The sequence below is a fragment of the Halichondria panicea genome, chromosome 12 (genome assembly GCF_963675165.1).
Source record: "Halichondria panicea chromosome 12, odHalPani1.1, whole genome shotgun sequence".
NCBI classification, from domain to species: domain Eukaryota; kingdom Metazoa; phylum Porifera; class Demospongiae; order Suberitida; family Halichondriidae; genus Halichondria; species Halichondria panicea.
This window is the reverse complement of record NC_087388.1, coordinates 6,631,256-6,649,274: the sequence shown is the minus strand read 5'-3', so window position 1 is coordinate 6,649,274 and position 18,019 is coordinate 6,631,256. Positions and strand designations below refer to the sequence as shown.

The 18,019-nt window shown below is 43.3% G+C and overlaps 6 protein-coding genes across 6 annotated transcripts; 3 read left to right on the top strand and 3 right to left on the bottom strand.

Annotated features, from left to right (window-relative positions):
- Window positions 1-17: 17 nt before the first annotated feature.
- LOC135345654 (biogenesis of lysosome-related organelles complex 1 subunit 2-like) lies at window positions 18-846 on the top strand. The gene is made up of 3 exons (XM_064543085.1): window positions 18-182; window positions 239-358; window positions 532-846. Exons 1-3 carry the CDS (start codon window positions 47-49, stop codon window positions 666-668), a joined length of 393 nt encoding a protein of 130 aa, XP_064399155.1. The 5' UTR covers window positions 18-46; the 3' UTR covers window positions 669-846.
- Window positions 847-867: 21 nt separating this feature from the next.
- LOC135345635 (aerolysin-like protein) lies at window positions 868-2,139 on the bottom strand. Its single transcript, XM_064543063.1, has one exon. It carries the CDS (start codon window positions 2,019-2,021, stop codon window positions 1,020-1,022), a length of 1,002 nt encoding a protein of 333 aa, XP_064399133.1. The 5' UTR covers window positions 2,022-2,139; the 3' UTR covers window positions 868-1,019.
- A 2,379-nt stretch (window positions 2,140-4,518) lies between these two features.
- On the bottom strand, window positions 4,519-10,143 carry LOC135345615 (E3 ubiquitin-protein ligase BRE1B-like). Its single transcript, XM_064543036.1, has 15 exons — window positions 9,967-10,143; window positions 9,789-9,895; window positions 8,409-8,622; window positions 8,046-8,173; window positions 7,809-7,992; window positions 7,532-7,753; window positions 7,375-7,454; window positions 7,213-7,309; window positions 7,002-7,169; window positions 6,435-6,647; window positions 5,995-6,362; window positions 5,696-5,831; window positions 5,340-5,455; window positions 4,853-4,961; window positions 4,519-4,804 (listed from the first exon to the last, which is right to left on the bottom strand). The coding sequence occupies exons 1-15, from the start codon at window positions 10,099-10,101 to the stop codon at window positions 4,628-4,630; spliced, it is 2,454 nt and encodes an 817-aa protein (XP_064399106.1). The 5' UTR covers window positions 10,102-10,143; the 3' UTR covers window positions 4,519-4,627.
- A 47-nt stretch (window positions 10,144-10,190) lies between these two features.
- On the top strand, window positions 10,191-13,384 carry LOC135345624 (protein transport protein Sec61 subunit alpha). Its single transcript, XM_064543051.1, has 12 exons — window positions 10,191-10,352; window positions 10,465-10,532; window positions 10,617-10,682; window positions 10,740-10,818; window positions 10,874-10,929; window positions 11,067-11,142; window positions 11,265-11,374; window positions 11,641-11,955; window positions 12,101-12,241; window positions 12,402-12,650; window positions 12,847-12,994; window positions 13,139-13,384. Exons 1-12 carry the CDS (start codon window positions 10,346-10,348, stop codon window positions 13,243-13,245), a joined length of 1,422 nt encoding a protein of 473 aa, XP_064399121.1. The 5' UTR covers window positions 10,191-10,345; the 3' UTR covers window positions 13,246-13,384.
- Window positions 13,385-13,489: 105 nt separating this feature from the next.
- On the top strand, window positions 13,490-16,845 carry LOC135345622 (uncharacterized). The gene is made up of 6 exons (XM_064543047.1): window positions 13,490-13,643; window positions 13,700-13,828; window positions 13,894-14,996; window positions 15,217-15,378; window positions 15,571-16,446; window positions 16,652-16,845. Exons 3-6 carry the CDS (start codon window positions 14,637-14,639, stop codon window positions 16,724-16,726), a joined length of 1,473 nt encoding a protein of 490 aa, XP_064399117.1. The 5' UTR covers window positions 13,490-13,643; window positions 13,700-13,828; window positions 13,894-14,636; the 3' UTR covers window positions 16,727-16,845.
- On the bottom strand, window positions 16,811-17,989 carry LOC135345646 (U8 snoRNA-decapping enzyme-like). Its single transcript, XM_064543076.1, has 3 exons — window positions 17,696-17,989; window positions 17,195-17,461; window positions 16,811-17,139 (listed from the first exon to the last, which is right to left on the bottom strand). Exons 1-3 carry the CDS (start codon window positions 17,843-17,845, stop codon window positions 16,927-16,929), a joined length of 630 nt encoding a protein of 209 aa, XP_064399146.1. The 5' UTR covers window positions 17,846-17,989; the 3' UTR covers window positions 16,811-16,926.
- Window positions 17,990-18,019: the final 30 nt, after the last annotated feature.

The following is an 18,019-nucleotide window of genomic DNA, read 5'->3' as shown; positions in this document are numbered from 1 at the left end:
AACTAGATTACAATATTCCTACTGTATTCGCTATTAGAGCAACAAAATGTCTACCACCACAGAGGAAGAGTCAGCTAGTGCTGTTGAAGCTAGCCAGGAGATCCCGCCATCGCCGGAATACAGAGAACTGGCCAGAGACATGTTTGAGAAGATCACAGAATATCTCAATGGAGAGCTATCTGGTAAAACAGCCAAAATACTGATATTTGTGGTGATTTTATTATTGTCTCCCCCCCAGCTACTAGTGAAGAGTACCAGTTACTGCATCGACTCAACCAAATGACTATTGCCAAGTATTCTGACATGACCTCACTCGCAACTAGGCTTAACGAGGTCTCAGAGAGCCTGAATGACAAGTGTGAGTAAACTGTTGTGTGTTAATAAATACTGAACACCACCCACACACACACACACACACACACCCACACACATCACACACACACCCACACACACACACCTAACTCACCCACCCACACCCACACACACACACCTAACCCACCCAGCCACGCACACACACACACACACACACAGTCGTCTCTCTTCAGCCGTACTGTGATCAGATTGACCAGGTGGAATCAAGCGTGAGTGCTCTGGAACAAACTGCGTATCGACTGGATGCATACTGCAAGAGACTCGAAGCAAAGTTCAAAGAATTTGAGAAAAGATAGCTCTCCTATTAATATGTGCGTGCACGTGTGTGTGTGTGATTTTGTTTTGTATGTAACTATAATATAGCTGTCAGACTGTCGTATCTATTGTGTGTTGTGTGTCAGGTGTTATAATTATATCTGTTTTTTTTTTATTAATTATCATTATAACAATTATAGTAAATGTGAGTTACACACGTACACATGAATATCTAGCAACAACACTCTATATAATCAGTGTCCACTAACACACTGTCACTACTCAGTACCTAACACACTGTCACTACTCAGTACCTAACACACTGTCACTACTCAGTACCTAAAGTACTCTCTGGATTTGTCAGTTCATTCCCCAGGCTTTAGTTCAGCAGTTCAACTGTCCAGAGGGGTCTCTTGAGCCTCAACGTACACCCCGCGAGCAGACAGGCCATTATACATGCCTTTGACAGGATAGCTGAGCGTATTTCCATTGTCCAGATTGTAGGTCATTGTACCTACGTAGTTGGTAGTGATTTCATCCTCATAGATGATGGCCTGAGCAGTGGTTGTCATACCAGGGGGACAAACGACAGGGAAATCGTATGAAGTTGATGTTTCCTTTGTAGAGGATCGCTCGTATGATGCAGTTACCCCTAGTTGCCATTGAAACGACCCCTCCACTTCAGCTACTTCTGGAACACCACCCTTCACCGTTGTAGTCATGGACACCTCCAATGAAGTTGAAACTGACCATTTGGTCTCGGTTGTAACGGTAGTTGAGCCATGCAGGTCCACCGTTTGAGTTATTGAAGTATTGTTGGCATAGGTGACGCTATCAACGTTGGTGGGAGTGTTGGCCACGGGGACTGCATTTAAACCAGGGTAGCTCACGTCAACCAAGACAGCGCTCTCCACCGGACGCAAAATTGCAAAGCCCAATTGGTTGATTTTAGACGTGTCGCTCCCTCCAAACACTCCAACCAGCAGACCGGACCCAACATCAACCTCATACTTGGCTTTGGGCGATTTTTTAGGGCTGACTTCGAACTCTCGTCTGAGATTCGTCTTGATGTAAAAGCCACCTGAATGGTATTGACCATTATCACACTTCTTGTGTGAATCGTGCATTACGAGTTGAATGATTGTCTCGCCCGTTTGAAAGGTAAATTGCGATTTCTTGTTGTCTTCTTTGCCGTACTTGTAGACATTTCCATCGCTGAACTTGACGTTGAGGCCTTGAAGTTGCCATGAGTCAGTGTAGGCTGTAATCTCGGTGATGGTAGCACCCATAGTGCCACGAATATTCGTGAACAACGTTGTATCTGCATGGCCTCCATAGGACTGGTTGGAAGTATAGAGTGATGTATCCACTCCTGCATGAGTAATCGCTGGCATGATGGATCAATTGATGTGTTGGCTTTACTTGAGGTCGAGATGGCGATATTAGGCTGGTGCATATATTCATAAAAGTGACTCTTTTATAGCGCTAGGCCGCTTAGATGCGTGTACATGCATGCAGTGATACATTGTGTGCCTAGTCATGCGTGTACATGCATGCAGTGATACATTGTGTGCCTAGTCATGCGTGTACATGCATGCAGTGATACATTGTGTGCCTAGTCATGCGTGTACATGCATGCAGTGATACATTGTGTGCCTAGTCATGCGTGTACATGCATGCAGTGATAATTACCTATTTTGAAGTTTCCTTATTATTTCCGTTTGGACATAGAATGTCTAATTGTTTTAATAAGTCACGTTGATGCATGTGTATGGGTTTTGTTATAGTCATGATGCCTATTTTGAAGTTTCCTCCATATTATATTGTTTTGTATGATGCATATAATTATGGGTTAATTGTAATAGTCTCGATTCCAGGTCGTTGAAGGGGCTGGAATCGAGACTATAAGGTTATAATTGTGTATGGGTTTTGTTATAGTCATAATGCCTATTTTGAAGTTTCCGGAATAATGCTGATCTTTGATTGTAAACGGAGGATTAGGATATGATAGGTCCTCTGAGTTAATCTTAGTATATATATTATATGCGCTCGGCTAGAGTTTTCATGTTGCACTAGCAGTGTCTCAATTGTCAGTGCATGAGTGTGTGTACTCGCAAGCATAATCGGCCTGCAAATATAATACTGGGAGGAGTCTGGCCTCGATACTACATTCCGCTAGAGCACACGGATTTGCGTTCCCGTGAGTGGGTTCAATTCACCAGCAATAGTTTTGCATTCCCGTGAGTGAATTCAATTTAAATATTTTTATCCCTTGAATATCAACTTTGATGGTACCATTTGAAAGGACTCTTTCTAAGCTTTCGAAAAACATAACATTTTTGATTTTCGATCCACAGAATTCAAGTTATGGCAGCTGAAAGATTCCCAAAATCATTATTATTACGCGGATGTCTTTCAACAGCCATAACTTCAGTACAGTTGATCCGATGTCAAAATTTTTATGATTTTCTGAAAGCTTAGAAAATTACCTATAAAACGATGTGATTCAATCCATAATTTAATTGGGGCCCTAATTTGTCATTTTTCGGCCTCGGACCATGTGCATTGCCAATCCATGGTATTGCCAAATTGGCAAATACTTTTATCTCTTGAATATCAACTTTAATGGTACCATTTGAAAGGCCTCTTTCTAAGCTTTCAGAAAAACATAAACTTTTTGATTTTCGATCCACAGAATTCAAGTTATGGCAGCTGAAAGATTAACGGAGGGGGGGGGGGGTGTCTTTCAGCCATAACTTGAAATAGTTTTGCGTTCCTGTGAGTGGGTCCAATTCACTAGAAATAGTTTTCCGTTCCCGTGAGTGGGTTCAATTCACCAGCAATAGTTTTGCATTCCCGTGAGTGGGTTCAATTCCAAATTGTCAAATACTTTTATCTCTCGAATATCAACTTTGATGGTACCATTTGAAAGGTCTCTTTCTAAGCTTTCAGAACTTCATACAATGAAATAATTTTGCGTTCCCGTGAGTGGGTTCAATTCACCAGCAATAGTTTTGCGTTCCCGTGAGTGGTTCAATTCACCAGCAATAGTTTTGCGTTCCCGTGAGTGGTTCAATTCACCAGCAATAGTTTTGCGTTCCCGTGAGTGGGTTCAATTCCAAATTGTCAAATACTTTTATCCCATGCACCGGGGGTCGTTCATTCCTCTGACACCGGTAGTCAAGATTATTTTTTTAGAAACAAATTTATGCAATGTAAAGGTCTAAGAAAGTAGCTATTGTTTTGTCTTATAAGTTTATAGAGTTAAATATATACAGGTTTAATTATTCTATTATGGCTTAGTGTGCTCACAGTTAATCCATGCCATGCAGTCTGATCATGCAGCTAGCGTGTTCACACATGATCATGCAGCTAGCGTGTTCACACATGATCATGCAGCTAGCGTGTTCACACATGATCATGCAGCTAGCGTGTTCACACATGATCATGCAGCTAGCGTGTTCACACATGATCATGCAGCTAGCGTGTTCACACATGATCATGCAGCTAGTGTGTTCACATTATGCAGCTAGTGTGTTCACATTATGCAGCTAGTGTGTTCACACATGATCATGCAGCTAGTGTGTTCACATTATGCAGCTAGTGTGTTCACACGTGATCATGCAGCTAGTGTGTTCACACATGATCATGCAGCTAGTGTGTTCACATTATGCAGCTAGTGTGTTCACATTATGCAGCTAGTGTGTTCACACATGATCATGCAGCTAGTGTGTTCACATTATGCAGCTAGTGTGTTCACACGTGATCATGCAGCTAGTGTGTTCACACATGATCATGCAGCTAGCGTGTTCACACATGATCATGCAGCTAGTGTGTTCACATTATGCAGCTAGTGTGTTCACACATGATCATGCAGCTAGCGTGTTCACATTATGCTAATTATGTGAACTCTTATAACTGGAGTATTACAACAATGAGGATATACGAGCTTAATAATAATTACACAATAGAAAATAGTCAGTCAGAGAGTTTTGTGTTCTTAGGACAAGTAGATCTTGTGGAAATCATTAGCTCCGAAAGCAGCTCCACATTTCGGGCATTTTCTGAGTCTTGAATCGTAACGGCTTTTGATACACTCTGAGCAGAAGACATGGAAACACTTAGTGAGTACTGTGTCCTTCTTGCGAGTGCTACAGCATGGGCAGTTGAGCTTGGCCTGTAGAGGGGGGGCGGGCATGTAGTGTTAGAGTGTATCCATGGTTACCTTGTAAGTGCGTATCTCCTCTAGGAGGACTTCATCGCTGGAAGTGGCCCATTCACGAGACTTGTACTTCTCTAGCCTGCGCTTGAGTGTTCCTATCTCCTCCGCCAGTCTGTGTGTGTGTGTGTGTGTGTGTGTGTGTGCGTGCGTGCGTGTGTGTGTGTGAGGTAATAAAATATTAGGTTAAGACTTAATAAGCCTTATAGAGAGCGGTTACTGTGTAGAATTAAAATTCTTAATAATTATATAATTATTACAGAGCTTTGTTTGTATCAAGGATATACTAACAATGTCATAAGTAAAGAAGCCTAACGGAAACAAATGGTTGCTATAGGAATAGCACATGTAGAGCAGGACAATACTGTGTGTGCATGTGTATGGTGTGTGTGTGTGTGTGTGTGTGTGTGTGTGTGTGTGTGTGTGTGTGTGTGTGTGTGTGTGTGTGTGTGTGTGGGTATGGGTGTGTGTGTGTGTGGGTGGTGTGACTTACTTCCTGCTGTTCTGAGTAGCAGCCTCCAGTTCGTCTTGTTTACCAGTCAGTGCCCCCCTCACACTCTCCAACCCCCTCAACTGTTCCTGTACCCCCAGAGCAGTCTCCTGGGAGGTCTGTCACAATACAGGGTCATCACCACCAGAAAGAGGAGAGGCACACACACACACACACATACACACACGAAATGCTACCTTAATAGACGTATATATAGAGAGAGCTAATAGTGTGGTCCCACTGGACTTTTTAAGGTTTGCATTTCAAATACATGTAAGGTGAAAAGAGTTGCGCGAAGACATAATGTAGCTACACACACACACACACACACACGCCCACACACACACACACACAGGTACCTGTATACTCTCTTGTGCCTTTCTCTTGTGGTGTTCAAGTGCTTGGTTTTTGATAGAGATCTCTTTCTCAAGAGCTCCAGTGCTGTGCTCAACATTCTTCTCTTTGTCCTGCAGTGTTAGTACCATCTCATTCAGTCTGCAGGTAGGAGGTGTCACACAGTAATCTTTAAATTAAAGTGAAATTGAAATTTGGGATTGAAACACATCATTTCTTTCTAAGCTTATAAGATTGTTAGCATTAGACCAACTGTACTGAAGTTATGACCGTTGATATATGTTCTACACTGCCACCCACTCACCTCTGTGTCTCTGTGCTGAGGGAAGTGAGTTGGTTGGTCATGAGAGCTTTCTCTTGCAGCAATAACTTGTGCACACTATTGGACTTGATCCTCTCAGACATTAGCTTGAAATTGGCATCATCTTTCTCCTTGATCTGCTCCAATAATCGTATATTCTGCTCCTGCATGTCCTCAAAGGCTTGAGCTGTGCAGTCCATCTCACTGATGAGAGCTTGAGCCTCGTGTTTCTTAGCACTTAGTTCCTTCTGGAGATGGCGATTGTCTTCGGATAGAGACTTAGAACGGCGACCAGCTTCCTCGCGAATATGCTCCTTTCTCTTCTCATAATCTTTCCGATATTCTTCAAACCTTTTCTTTAGTTCCTCCACCTGTGTACATGTTATGCATGGTAAACAATTGTAATTATAATCCACATAATAATATTTGGTATAATTTCACACCTGATTTTTATATTTGCGCTCATTAGCGATGATCTCCGCCTTCTCCCTTACATCGCTTCCACTGGCCGCTCGAAGACTAACTAATTCTGTCTCTAATAAAGTCTTCTCTTCTTTTAGTTTACGCAGCGCCTCTCCGTCGCCCCCCACAGACCCCTCCTGGGGGGCGGGCGTCTCGGCAGGGGGTGCAGCTTCAGGTGCTTTAGCCTCGTGTGCCTGTGTGTGTGTGTGTGGGGGGGGGGGCAACGTATAACCCAAAATTGATTTTATCACATCATCTGAAAGGTTCTCTCTCTAAAGCTTTTAGAAAATCAGAAAATTAACGTTATTGGATCCATGGAACTAAAGTTATGGCCATTCAAAGATGCTGCTAGATATACAGTCACGTAGATACCTTCATTTTGAGTTCTAAATACATCGATTTTTATGATTTTCTGGCTTATAGCCTGTTCAGATAATTATTCACTCAAATTTGGAACGGGCCATAATTTCCCATTTTCAAAAAAAGACTGTGAGGCTATAGGCCGGTTGTTACCAGTACACGAGGTTGTTATCAGTAACTACATGTACCTTGGTTGTATGTAACTCTTGCTCTGCTTTATGTGCTCGTGACTTATAACGATTAGCTTCAGCCTTAACTTGAAGCACAGTCTTCTGTAATGAGTCCACCGTGACTTGTAACTCTCGTGCCCGCGGCCCTGCCTGCTCATTGGACGCTATGATACGCTCGTAATCTACCTATAAAATTATAATAAAAATGGTTAATAATGATAATAAGTACCTTGAGTAGTTCATAGTCCCTCTGTGTGGTTAATAGCGCAGTCTCTAGTTGAGTCATCTCATCTCGGACCACCCCCTGATACTTGAGCTCCTCCCCTCTACAAGGTGTTATATACAGTACTTGGCATCTAAATGTATGTACAGTGTTCATTTAATGGATCACCTGATCTCCTCCAGGCACATAAAGTGTTGTTGTTTTGCTGACATCAGCAGTTGCTTAGCCTCGTCAAAACATGTTTTTAGCTACAAAAAGAATGAATAAAGATGAATACAATCTCTGTAACGACCCTCCCACAGTGACAGGCCCTCTACACGCCCACCTGATTGATCTCGTGGGCGGCCACACTGTACTGAGTCTGTAGTCCTTTATACACAGCCGACTCTAGTATGGCTTCCTTAGTGGGCGGCTTCTTCTTTTCCTCACTTACTGCCTCCTTCTCCACATTAAGGACAACCACTTGTCTAGACAGTGCAGTTATTTCAGCCAATCGAGATTCGGCCAAATCACGCAGTTCAGAGAGTTCGTCCATTAGCCTCTCAGTCTAAAGGTCAAGGGTCAGGGGGTTCAATACACAATACACATGTACACACAAGTACCTCTTCACTTGGAGTCCCCTCACTGATGGACTTGGTTTCGCTGGCAGCTCTGCTAGCATCGTCTTCCTGTGGCTTCTCCTCCGGCTCCACAGAGCGCAAAGGTCGTCTGGTTAGCTCGCTCATTGTGTTTGTTAATTGGAGCTCCAATTGCTCACAACGTGATTGGCTCTTCACAAGATCAAACCTGCGATAAGGAATGTTTATGTATCGGGTAAGGATCATCAATATTGTAGGTACCGTGCGTCTGCTAGCGATGTGTTCAGTTCTTCCATTTTGGTCTCAAGTGCCGCTAACTCATCGTCATGGTTACCTCTCTCGCTGTCCCGCTCCTGTAGCTCCCTCAACACACTCATCACATCAACGCCCTGAGTGTGTGTGTGTGTGTGTGTGTGATGTGGGGGGTATACCATAGCTATTTTCGTATGGTGAACATTTTGTATTTAGAGCATCATCTGAAAATTAGAACAGCGAAATTGTTAATGGTCAACAGGTTCTACGTCACTATTCTGTACGAAACGAAATAATAATTATTTAACTATATAGGTAGTTCATAAGAAAATTTCTGCACCAACAAAAATTACCCGTTACATGTATACTGACCTCTTTAAGCTCCACCCCTTTTGAGATCGCCTCCCCCAACTGATACACACTATCGTTGAGACACTGAAACACCTCCTCCAAGGCAGTGGGGGATTCCCCTATATCCGCTATCATCTGATTGGTCAGTTTCTTCCCAGGGCTCTCAAGAGGAGCGCACAGTACACAGAGTTGGTCGCGTAGCAATGAGAGCATTCGGCGGAGACTAATCACTAGCCTAGAGAAACAACACACTCAGTCATGGAGTACTGGTACTGTTGATTCAATGTCAATGAAAGCTTGACCTTTCAATCCAAAATTTCGGCGGAGCCTTAATTTGTCATTTTTCGCCTTTGGACCATGGTATCGCCAAATTGGCAAATACTTTTATGTCTCAAATATGAACTTTGATGACACCATTAATTTTGAAAGATCTTTTTCTAAGCTTTCAGAAAACCATAAAATTTTTGACTTTGGATCCACAGAATTAAGTTATGGCAGCTGAAAGAAATTGATTAAGACTTTCGCTGGCGCATTCAGGGGGGGGTGGCTTTCAACAGCCACACCTTGAGTACAGTTGATCCAATGTAAAAAATTTTAGGATTTTCTGAAAGCTTAGAAAATTCCTTTCAAATGATGTGTTTCAATCCAAAATTTCGTCGCGGCCCTAATTTGTCATTTTTCGGCCTCGGACCATGGTACGGATAAATTGAAAAATACTTTTATCTCTCGAATATCAATTTTGAATATCAATTTTTGATCGTACTATTTGAAAGATCTCTTTCTAAGCTTTCAGAAAACCATAAAAATTTTGACTTTCGATCCACAGAATTCAAGTTATGGCGGCTGAAAGATTCCCAAAATCATTGATTAAAATAATGGAGGGGGGGTGTCTTTCAACAGCCATAACTTGAGTACAGTCGATCCAATGTCAAAAATTTTATGATTTTCTGAAAGCTTAGAAAAATTCCTTTCAAATAATGTGTTTCAATCCAAAATTTCGTCGCGCCCCTAATTTGTCATTTTTCGGCCTCAGACCATGGGCTATAATCCATGGTATCGCCAAATTGGCAAATACTTTTATCTCTCAAATATAAACTTTGATGACACCATTTGAAAGATCTTTTTCTAAGCTTTCAGAAAACCATAAAATTTTTGACTTTGGATCCACAGAATTCAAGTTATGGCAGCTGAAAGAAATTGATTAAGCAGAGGGGGTAGGGGTGTAGTTGAACATCATTCTTTCAACAGCCATAACTTGAGTACCGTTGATCCAATGTCAACATTTTTTAGATTTTCTGAAAGCTTAGAAAAACACATTTCATAAATACAAGTAATTACACACCACTCTTTAATAATTATGAATATTTTGCCCAGTCTGTATTACATCACGGTGCTTGTTACCTCGAGTCATTTTCATGTTTCTTGGTTAACGATTCAATTTTTTGCTCAAGTTCGACGTGCAAACGATTTCGTTCTCTCAGCCGTTCACCAAGCTTACGATTCTGAACCTGGGGAATACGTAGCACATGTGATGTTAGTGCGCGCGCGTGTGAGTATTCATGTACTACCTTTAATATACCTTTAATACTTTATTGTCCAGATCTTCTTCACAAGTGACTGGTCCTATATCGAGTGTGGGTATGAACAGAGCTTGTTTCTTGAGAGGAGGACCTTCCTCGCTGTCAGTAGAGGGTCTCTTATTCCCTGTAGCCATCTTGTTGACCTTTGAACTGACAAACTAGCGCACTCCAATTAATGCCCATTATTCCAACACTTAACCTTTGAACCAGTGCGGTTAAAAAGTAGCACCTGCTTCTAAATAATGCACACCATAGTTTACTAGAGATTACGGCCTTTTCCCCACGTTCTTTTGTTGAGGAAGAAAGAAGTTGAGATTGTTATAGTTGTGAGCTTATTTTGTGGACGGAGAGCGAGTGTGTGCAGCAGTCAAGAGAGCCATGGGATGTAAGTTGATTCACAGTCGTTATTTTAGCTCTAAAAGCTTTAAAATTGAATTATTACAATACTACTAGCTTTAGTTGAGTGTGTACATGATTCAAGCCTCTTCCTCCTGCAGTCAAAGTTCTCGAGTTTTTACGTCCCTTTGTATCAATTTTACCCGAGGTAGCCAAGCCGGAACGAAAGGTATGTTGATAGTTGTGTGTGTACGTGTGAGGGGATTTCACACCTGCTATTGCGTTTATTGCGTGATTATTGTATTGTATTCAGATCCAATTCAAAGAGAAGGTGTTATGGACGGCCATCACTCTGTTCATCTTCCTTGTCTGTTGTCAGGTACGGGGACACTAGTACAGCTAGCCTCAATGATTTCATGCCTCTCTCTCTGTACAGATCCCTCTGTTTGGTATCATGTCGAGCGACAGTGCTGATCCTTTCTATTGGATACGTGTGATCATGGCCTCCAACAGAGGTAGGTCACCTCCACCCACACGCACACACCCTCACACATCACACACCCCACACAGGCACACTCATGGAGCTTGGTATTAGCCCTATAGTCACTTCATCCCTCATCATGCAGGTTGGTTAGAACTGTCTCTGTGTGCCATCGCATTTCAACACATTTCTACTAACTTCCTGTACCACCATTCTGTGTACCTCTTTGTGGTTACCTACTGAAGCCTGTCCAGTAGTTAGTTAACCCTCCCTTGTGTGCAGTTGCTGGCTGGAGCTAAAATACTGGAGGTTGGAGACACTCCCAAAGACAGAGCTCTTTTCAATGGAGCACAGAAGTGTGAGTCCTTGGGGTCACATTAATGTGTTTACTATCGAAACTACTAAACCACAACTGCATTTACAAATGACCTTTTGTGATGTTATGCGTGTCCTGGTTACTCTTGTGTATCCCTCCTCCAGTGTTTGGTATGGTGATCACTGTGGGCCAGTCTGTGGTGTATGTGATGACTGGCATGTATGGAGAGCCTGCTGACCTGGGAGCTGGTATCTGTACCATCATTGTACTCCAGGTGAGAGGCGTATACACACAATAATGGTGCCTTTCAGGTTGCAAGGATCTCTCTAAAGAGCTACTGAGTATGTCTTTCCTTATTGAAATTAGCTGCCCCACATGTTACAGTTGATGTTGTTGTCAGTATAGACCTTGTAGACGGTACACACATACAATGGTCTGGTCTTTATGTTGTGGCGAGACATATTCATTGTGTGTGTTTGTTAGGTCTAGCATGCTATACACACAGCCTCCCATTGTTGACCCCCACCCTAACCCACACAGCTTCTCTGTGCCGGTCTTGTGGTTCTTCTACTGGATGAGCTCCTACAGAAAGGCTATGGTCTAGGCTCTGGAATATCTCTCTTCATAGCTACCAATGTCTGTGAGACCATTGTGTGGAAGTGCTTCTCTCCTGCTACCATTAACACCGGACGAGGGACAGAGTTTGAGGGAGCTATTATTGCATTCTTTCATCTGTTGGCCACACGTACTGACAAGATCCGTGGTCTCAGGGAGGCCTTCTACAGACAGAACCTACCTAATCTCACCAACCTTATGGCCACCATCTTTGTGTTTGCTGTAGTGATATACTTCCAGGTACTGTAGTCTGTGCAACGTATTACCATGGCAGCTACTGATGTCAAATGTACAAGTTTAAAAAACGCTTTTTTGTGGGTAACGGTTTTGTTGGGCTTTAATTAGTACATTTATGATGTGTTGATAATTGTGACTTCTTATTCAGGGATTCCGTGTTGACCTTCCTGTGAAGAGTGCAAAGTACAGAGGTCAGTACAGCACGTACCCCATCAAGCTTTTCTACACGTCCAACATCCCCATCATCCTCCAGAGTGCTCTCATATCTAACCTCTACTTCATCTCCCAGGTGATTAGTTTGTGTTTAGATGCTGCTCCAATTTCATTTATATTCAATATCTCTTAGGATGGCCTTTCCAATGGTGTGCTTAGATACAAGTTTGGTATTAAGTAGAAATCAGCAATTTTAACAAAGCAAAGCCCGTGATTTGTGTTAAATTTTCTCACAGATGCTTGCGTCTAAATTTGCTGGCAATATTCTTGTGAATCTGCTTGGAGTGTGGGGTGCAGTGGGAGGGGGTGGTCCAGCACGCTCTTATCCCATTGGTGGACTCTGTTACTACCTCTCTCCGCCCGAAACGCTCAGTCGTATTCGTGATGATCCTATACATGCGGTCATCTATGTCGTCTTCATGTTGACATCCTGTGCCTTCTTTTCCAAGACTTGGATCGATGTGTCTGGCTCTTCAGCAAAAGATGTGAGTGTGTGTGTATGGGTGTGGTGTGTGTGTATGGTGTGGTGTGGGTGTGTGGGTGTGGTGTGTGTGTTTGGCAAGCTTGTTTGTTAGTGTTAGAGCCGTGTACATTGTAGCTATCGTGTAAGTCTGGCAAATACAAAATTTTTGTTGCTCTAAAGATGAATCTGATGTACATTGACGGTCTTTTTCCCTGTAGGTTGCTAAGCAACTGAAGGAGCAGCAGATGGTGATGCGTGGTCACAGGGAGCAGAGCTTGGTACACGAGCTCAACCGTTATATCCCCACAGCTGCTGCATTCGGAGGATTGTGTATTGGAGCCCTCTCTGTCATGGCAGACTTTATGGGTGTGTGTGTGGGTGTGCGTGTATGTGTGGGTGTGCATGTGTGTGTGGGTGTGTGTGTGTGGGTGTGTTCTTGTAACCATGTGGTATTATCCCTACTGTAATAATGACTACCTTGTATTGATTGCCCTCTCTCTTCTTGTACAGGTGCTATCGGAAGTGGCACAGGTATTCTATTGGCCGTGACAATCATTTATCAGTACTTTGAAGTGTTTGTCAAGGAGCAGCAGGAGTTAGGGACGTTGCTATTCTAGCTAGCCCCCTCCTAGTACAGAACGTTTAGGCTATATAGGAATCAGAGTATTATACAGAGCTATAGGGTGAATAATGTGCCTATGAGTCTATGATGGATTGCTTCATATTTTGGATAATTAAATTAAACTCTGAAAACAATGAATGAACCTAAAGCCGCCCTCGAAAGTAAAATGAATTGGGCAAACTTTCCTCGATTTCAAGCCGCGGTGAATGAGTCTCATGTTGTTGTCATAGTAACGCATATACAACACCACACACACATGCACAACAGCGTGAATATGATTTTAGCGTCCATGAATCATTGTTACTAGGTCTGGCCGTAGCTACGATATAAAGCATTATGCTGTCCGTAAAGAAACCGTTCACTTCAGCTATGAACTCTTCAAGGATTTATAGAGTAAGCTTCTGTTTGTGGGTGTGCTTTTCATTAAACTTCTCTGTACATGTGTTCAGGGTGTGTCTAAACCTCCCGTCGACTTTCTGTCTCGAAATAAACGAGTTATCAAGACTAAACCACCAGCAAAGGTTCCAGCAAAGTTAACCAAACAACCAACCCAGACAAACGCAAGGAATACAAAACAAGTAAGACTAGCTTTTTGTCGGCAGCTTTGGTACATGCTTTTGATCATTGTTTTTGATCCTTTTAGGTGGCTCAATGTCGACAATCGAAAGCACAAGATGTGAACACTGTGGTTGTTAGTAAGAGCTATCTAGAGGATCTGTTGAGATTAAGTGTGGCTCCTCCTCAAAATATCGTCAAGAAAGATGTTAGACATGTGCAGATGGACAGTCGTCAAATACCAGGACTTGTATCACCCTCACACACCCTCACAGCTCCACAACCCTCACAGCCTCACACCCACGCAGTTCCACAGCCTCACACTCACGCAGCTCCACACCCCCACACACAATCGTATGCTGTACCGCCCACTCTCTCTGCAAAGGAACAGTGGTTGAAAGATCTCGCTGATCAAGTTAAAGAAAAACAATCGAGACAACAGCAGCAAAAAACCAAACAGAGACCAGCAGAGGAAGTGTATTTCCCGTATGGTCGTCCTGGATGTGGCGCTCCAATGCGGACAGAGACAGGTCAAGTTATAGCCGATCTGAGGTCAAGAGTTCGCTCAAGCATAGATGAACCAATACAGCAAATGGTGTCTCATCAACCACTACCAATAAATCATCGAAATGTGCCGATGGAGGCTAAACCAGTTGAGGATTATTTCCCGTATGGCCGGCCTGGATGTGGTGCTCCCAACAGTACAGCCACTCATGGTATCAGTTACCAACCTTATGGTGGTGATGGACCAGCCTCTAACCCTCCAAAAGCTATCAGCCTAACAGCCTAACAGCCTATCAGCCTAACAATACTGCACATGTACCGCCTCCAATGATGAATAGCTACCAACCTCATCAGAGCTACCAGCCACCGGCTGCAAAAGTTTACGAGGATTATTATCCATATGGTCGACCAGGATGTGGAGCCCCTGTCACTACTCACACACACTCACAACCGCCCACTCATCCCTCACAAAAAGTGCCAAAAGTTGATGAGGATTATTATCCATATGGTCGACCAGGATGTGGAGCCCCTGTCACTACTCACACACACTCACAGCTCCCGCCCACACAGCTCTCACAAGATATGCCGTCTCCACGGGATGGTTTCAAACGAGGGGCTGGACCTTATGTAGACAAGTTTGTGCAGCACGAGTTAGACCAGCGAAGAAGGAAAGAGTTGGATTACAGAGTAAGTCATAACAACAACAGCTTTAGCTGGTAATGGGTTAACAACTGCATTGTGTTTCCTGTGTTTATACGCAAGTCCTGTGATAAGTTGAAATCCAACAATGCTTTTTCCCAAAATTCAGTTGTTTTGTTAGCTACATGTATCTTTGAGAGCCCGTATTGTGTATTAATAACAATGTTCTGCTCTAACTACACCACTCCCCTTCCCGATCCCTGCACAGGCCGAGCTGGCGGAGCAGATAGCAATGAAGGAACGTGAGAAGCTGTCTATTAAACGTGCCAAGGAGAGGGCAGAGGCTCAAGAGGAGGCACGACTGGAGGGGGAGAGGCAACAACTCAAACACCAATACCAGAGGGACGCAATAGAGAGGAGAAGGAAGGAGGTGTGTTCTCAACTCTAGTTGAAATTTGTAACCTATAAAAATACCAACATTTCGGTGAAATGTCACTGTGTAGTACTGATATAGCACAGCACTTGCTCCATTATAATCCTACCACTCACATATTTTGTGTAGGCTGTAGTACTTAGCAATGTTGATTACACAATAATATTGTGGTTATCTTTACTCATCCAGGAGTTGGCTATGGAGCGCCACAAGCTCCTGCAGCAAGGCATAGAGGAGGCCCAGCAGACTGCCCTCGAGGCTAAGATGGAGAGCAAGGGTCCAACACACTCTCACAAACGTGCCCTCAAAAAACGCTCTGAAATCTCATCAAAATTTGACTCTGTAAAACAGAGTACGGCTAATCTTCAATCACCAAGCACGGAGAAAACATCGCGTATTCCAGTACGACGACCAACAGACTCCAATGATACACCACGCAGGGTTCCTAGAATGAAACCATACGCCAATAAAGCGTCTAGAACCAGAGCAGCAGTGAGAGCAGTCTCCCCTCCAATACCTACACTGGCTAAGAGGATGAGTCACCAACCTAACCAACTAACAGTGGAGGCCTCTGCTATTCCACGACCAGTATCACCACCTGTGCCAACACTGGCTAAGAGAATGAATCATCATTCAGTACTGAATATTGACGCTTTATCGAAACCTAATGATAATAGACCTGAGATGATTGTACGATCCCACTCACCCCCCGTACCCACACTGGCAAAGAGGCAGTCACATGACCTACCGAGGAGATCACATAACCTGGCAAATATATCACATGACAAACACCCTACTCGCGCACAATCACCACCAGTACCTACAATCGCTAAAAAGTTGACCATTCCAACAAATATTTCAATTCATTCGACTCAGAGACCAAGTCAAGTAGCAACTACAAGTATTCCAATTAACAGACTGCCATCTTGTGAGTTGATCCGTCATCAGCCCAGTCCATTGCCGACCCTTGTACCCTTGTTGGGAGATTGCCATGGCGACCAGAAGGCTGTGAGTGGACCTAGCCGACAGCAGGTCATTCTAGAACAACTGGCAGCTCTGAAAAAGGTGAGACTAGATTTTGTGTATTAGTACATGCACTGTGCTTGTTGCTCTTTCTATACACGTGTTACTGTATATAAGTAATAATTTCCCCCCACCTGACCCCCACATGTACCCCCTACCATAACTGCCCCCCCCACCTGACCCCCACATGTTCCCCCTACCATAACTGCCCCCCCCCCCACCTAACCCCACTCTCTCCTATATATAGGGTATCATGTCCCACCAGTCCACTATAGACCAAAGAGTGCACAGAATCATGACCAGGGCAAAACCAAACTTCTGATCAACTGGAACTGAAATGAATTATTAAATAATGATCGTGTGTTTGTATGTGGTTCATGTTCCTTGTGTGTACGCACTTCATCACTTGCAATTTAAAAAATAAATCTTTCTGTCAATGCAGCATACAGCTGTCAGACTATAGTGCAGTGTGCGTGGTAATTAAGGTAATAAAATAATAATTCAGTAATAGAATAAATAATTCTAATAGTCAATTTCTTCCTTTTTAACAAGTCCAGTCACATGACTGCTCGTACTAAGAGCCTCCGCCCACTCTCCCTCAGTTAGTAGCCCCCCTCGAGTTAAACTCAGGCCAAGTTGCATTAAAGAATTTCCTATAAATGCATTCTTCAGAAATCCTGGCAATCCCAGTCCATTGGGTAGAGTATATAGGGGCACTCGGATCACTCCAAATACCTGTAAGGGATGGAAATATTAAAAATTATAAATGATGATGATGATTTATGCGTACCTCTTTTCCCCAATCTTTTGCTGTGAGTGCAGATTTTTCAAGATTCAAATAAACGTCGCGAGTAACTTCTTTAGCAAAAAAGTGTAGACACAGTCGTGTGTGGTGTGAGTAGTGTGTGCAGATGTGGTCTGCTGTTGTTATGGTAACCATTCCATCGTCACAGCCCACCTCCTCCTTGAATTCCCTGGTTACGGCTTGTTGAGGGGTTTCCCCCTCGTCGACCACACCCCCTGGGAAACCAAGCATGCCGTCAAACCTCATCTGCATCTGAATAGAGTAAATCTAATAAACTTCCGCATTTATAATAAATACGATGAAGTATTAATTATTATGATACTGATAAATTATAGGTAACATAAAAAGTACACATTTACAGGCATCCAACACCCAGGCCGACTAGACTGTGGTGATAGCTAGCGAATAGCAAACATCATTCCAGCCCCCCGCCCCCTCCACACATGTGTACCATTGCCACGCCCCTCCCCCTCCACACATGTGTACCATTGCCACGGCTTTGTACTCGTACTTTCCAAACAGTTTCCCAGGCCACTTGCAGTACACCATCAGATGAGCAGCATGACTGAAGTCAGGGAACTGTGTCAGCACATCTGCAGGATCACTACCTCTTGAGACCTCTGTGTAGCTCTCCATACCAATACAATATATTAAAATTTCATCAGGATCAAATTAAAAACTAACCAATTTGTTTCTAATGGAACGGAACACAAGGTTAACCAGCGTTCCATTACAATCAAATCGGCCTAGGGACAGACTTACCGCCGCTGCTTTGATCGAGGCTAACAGAACTGCTGCAGCATGCATACT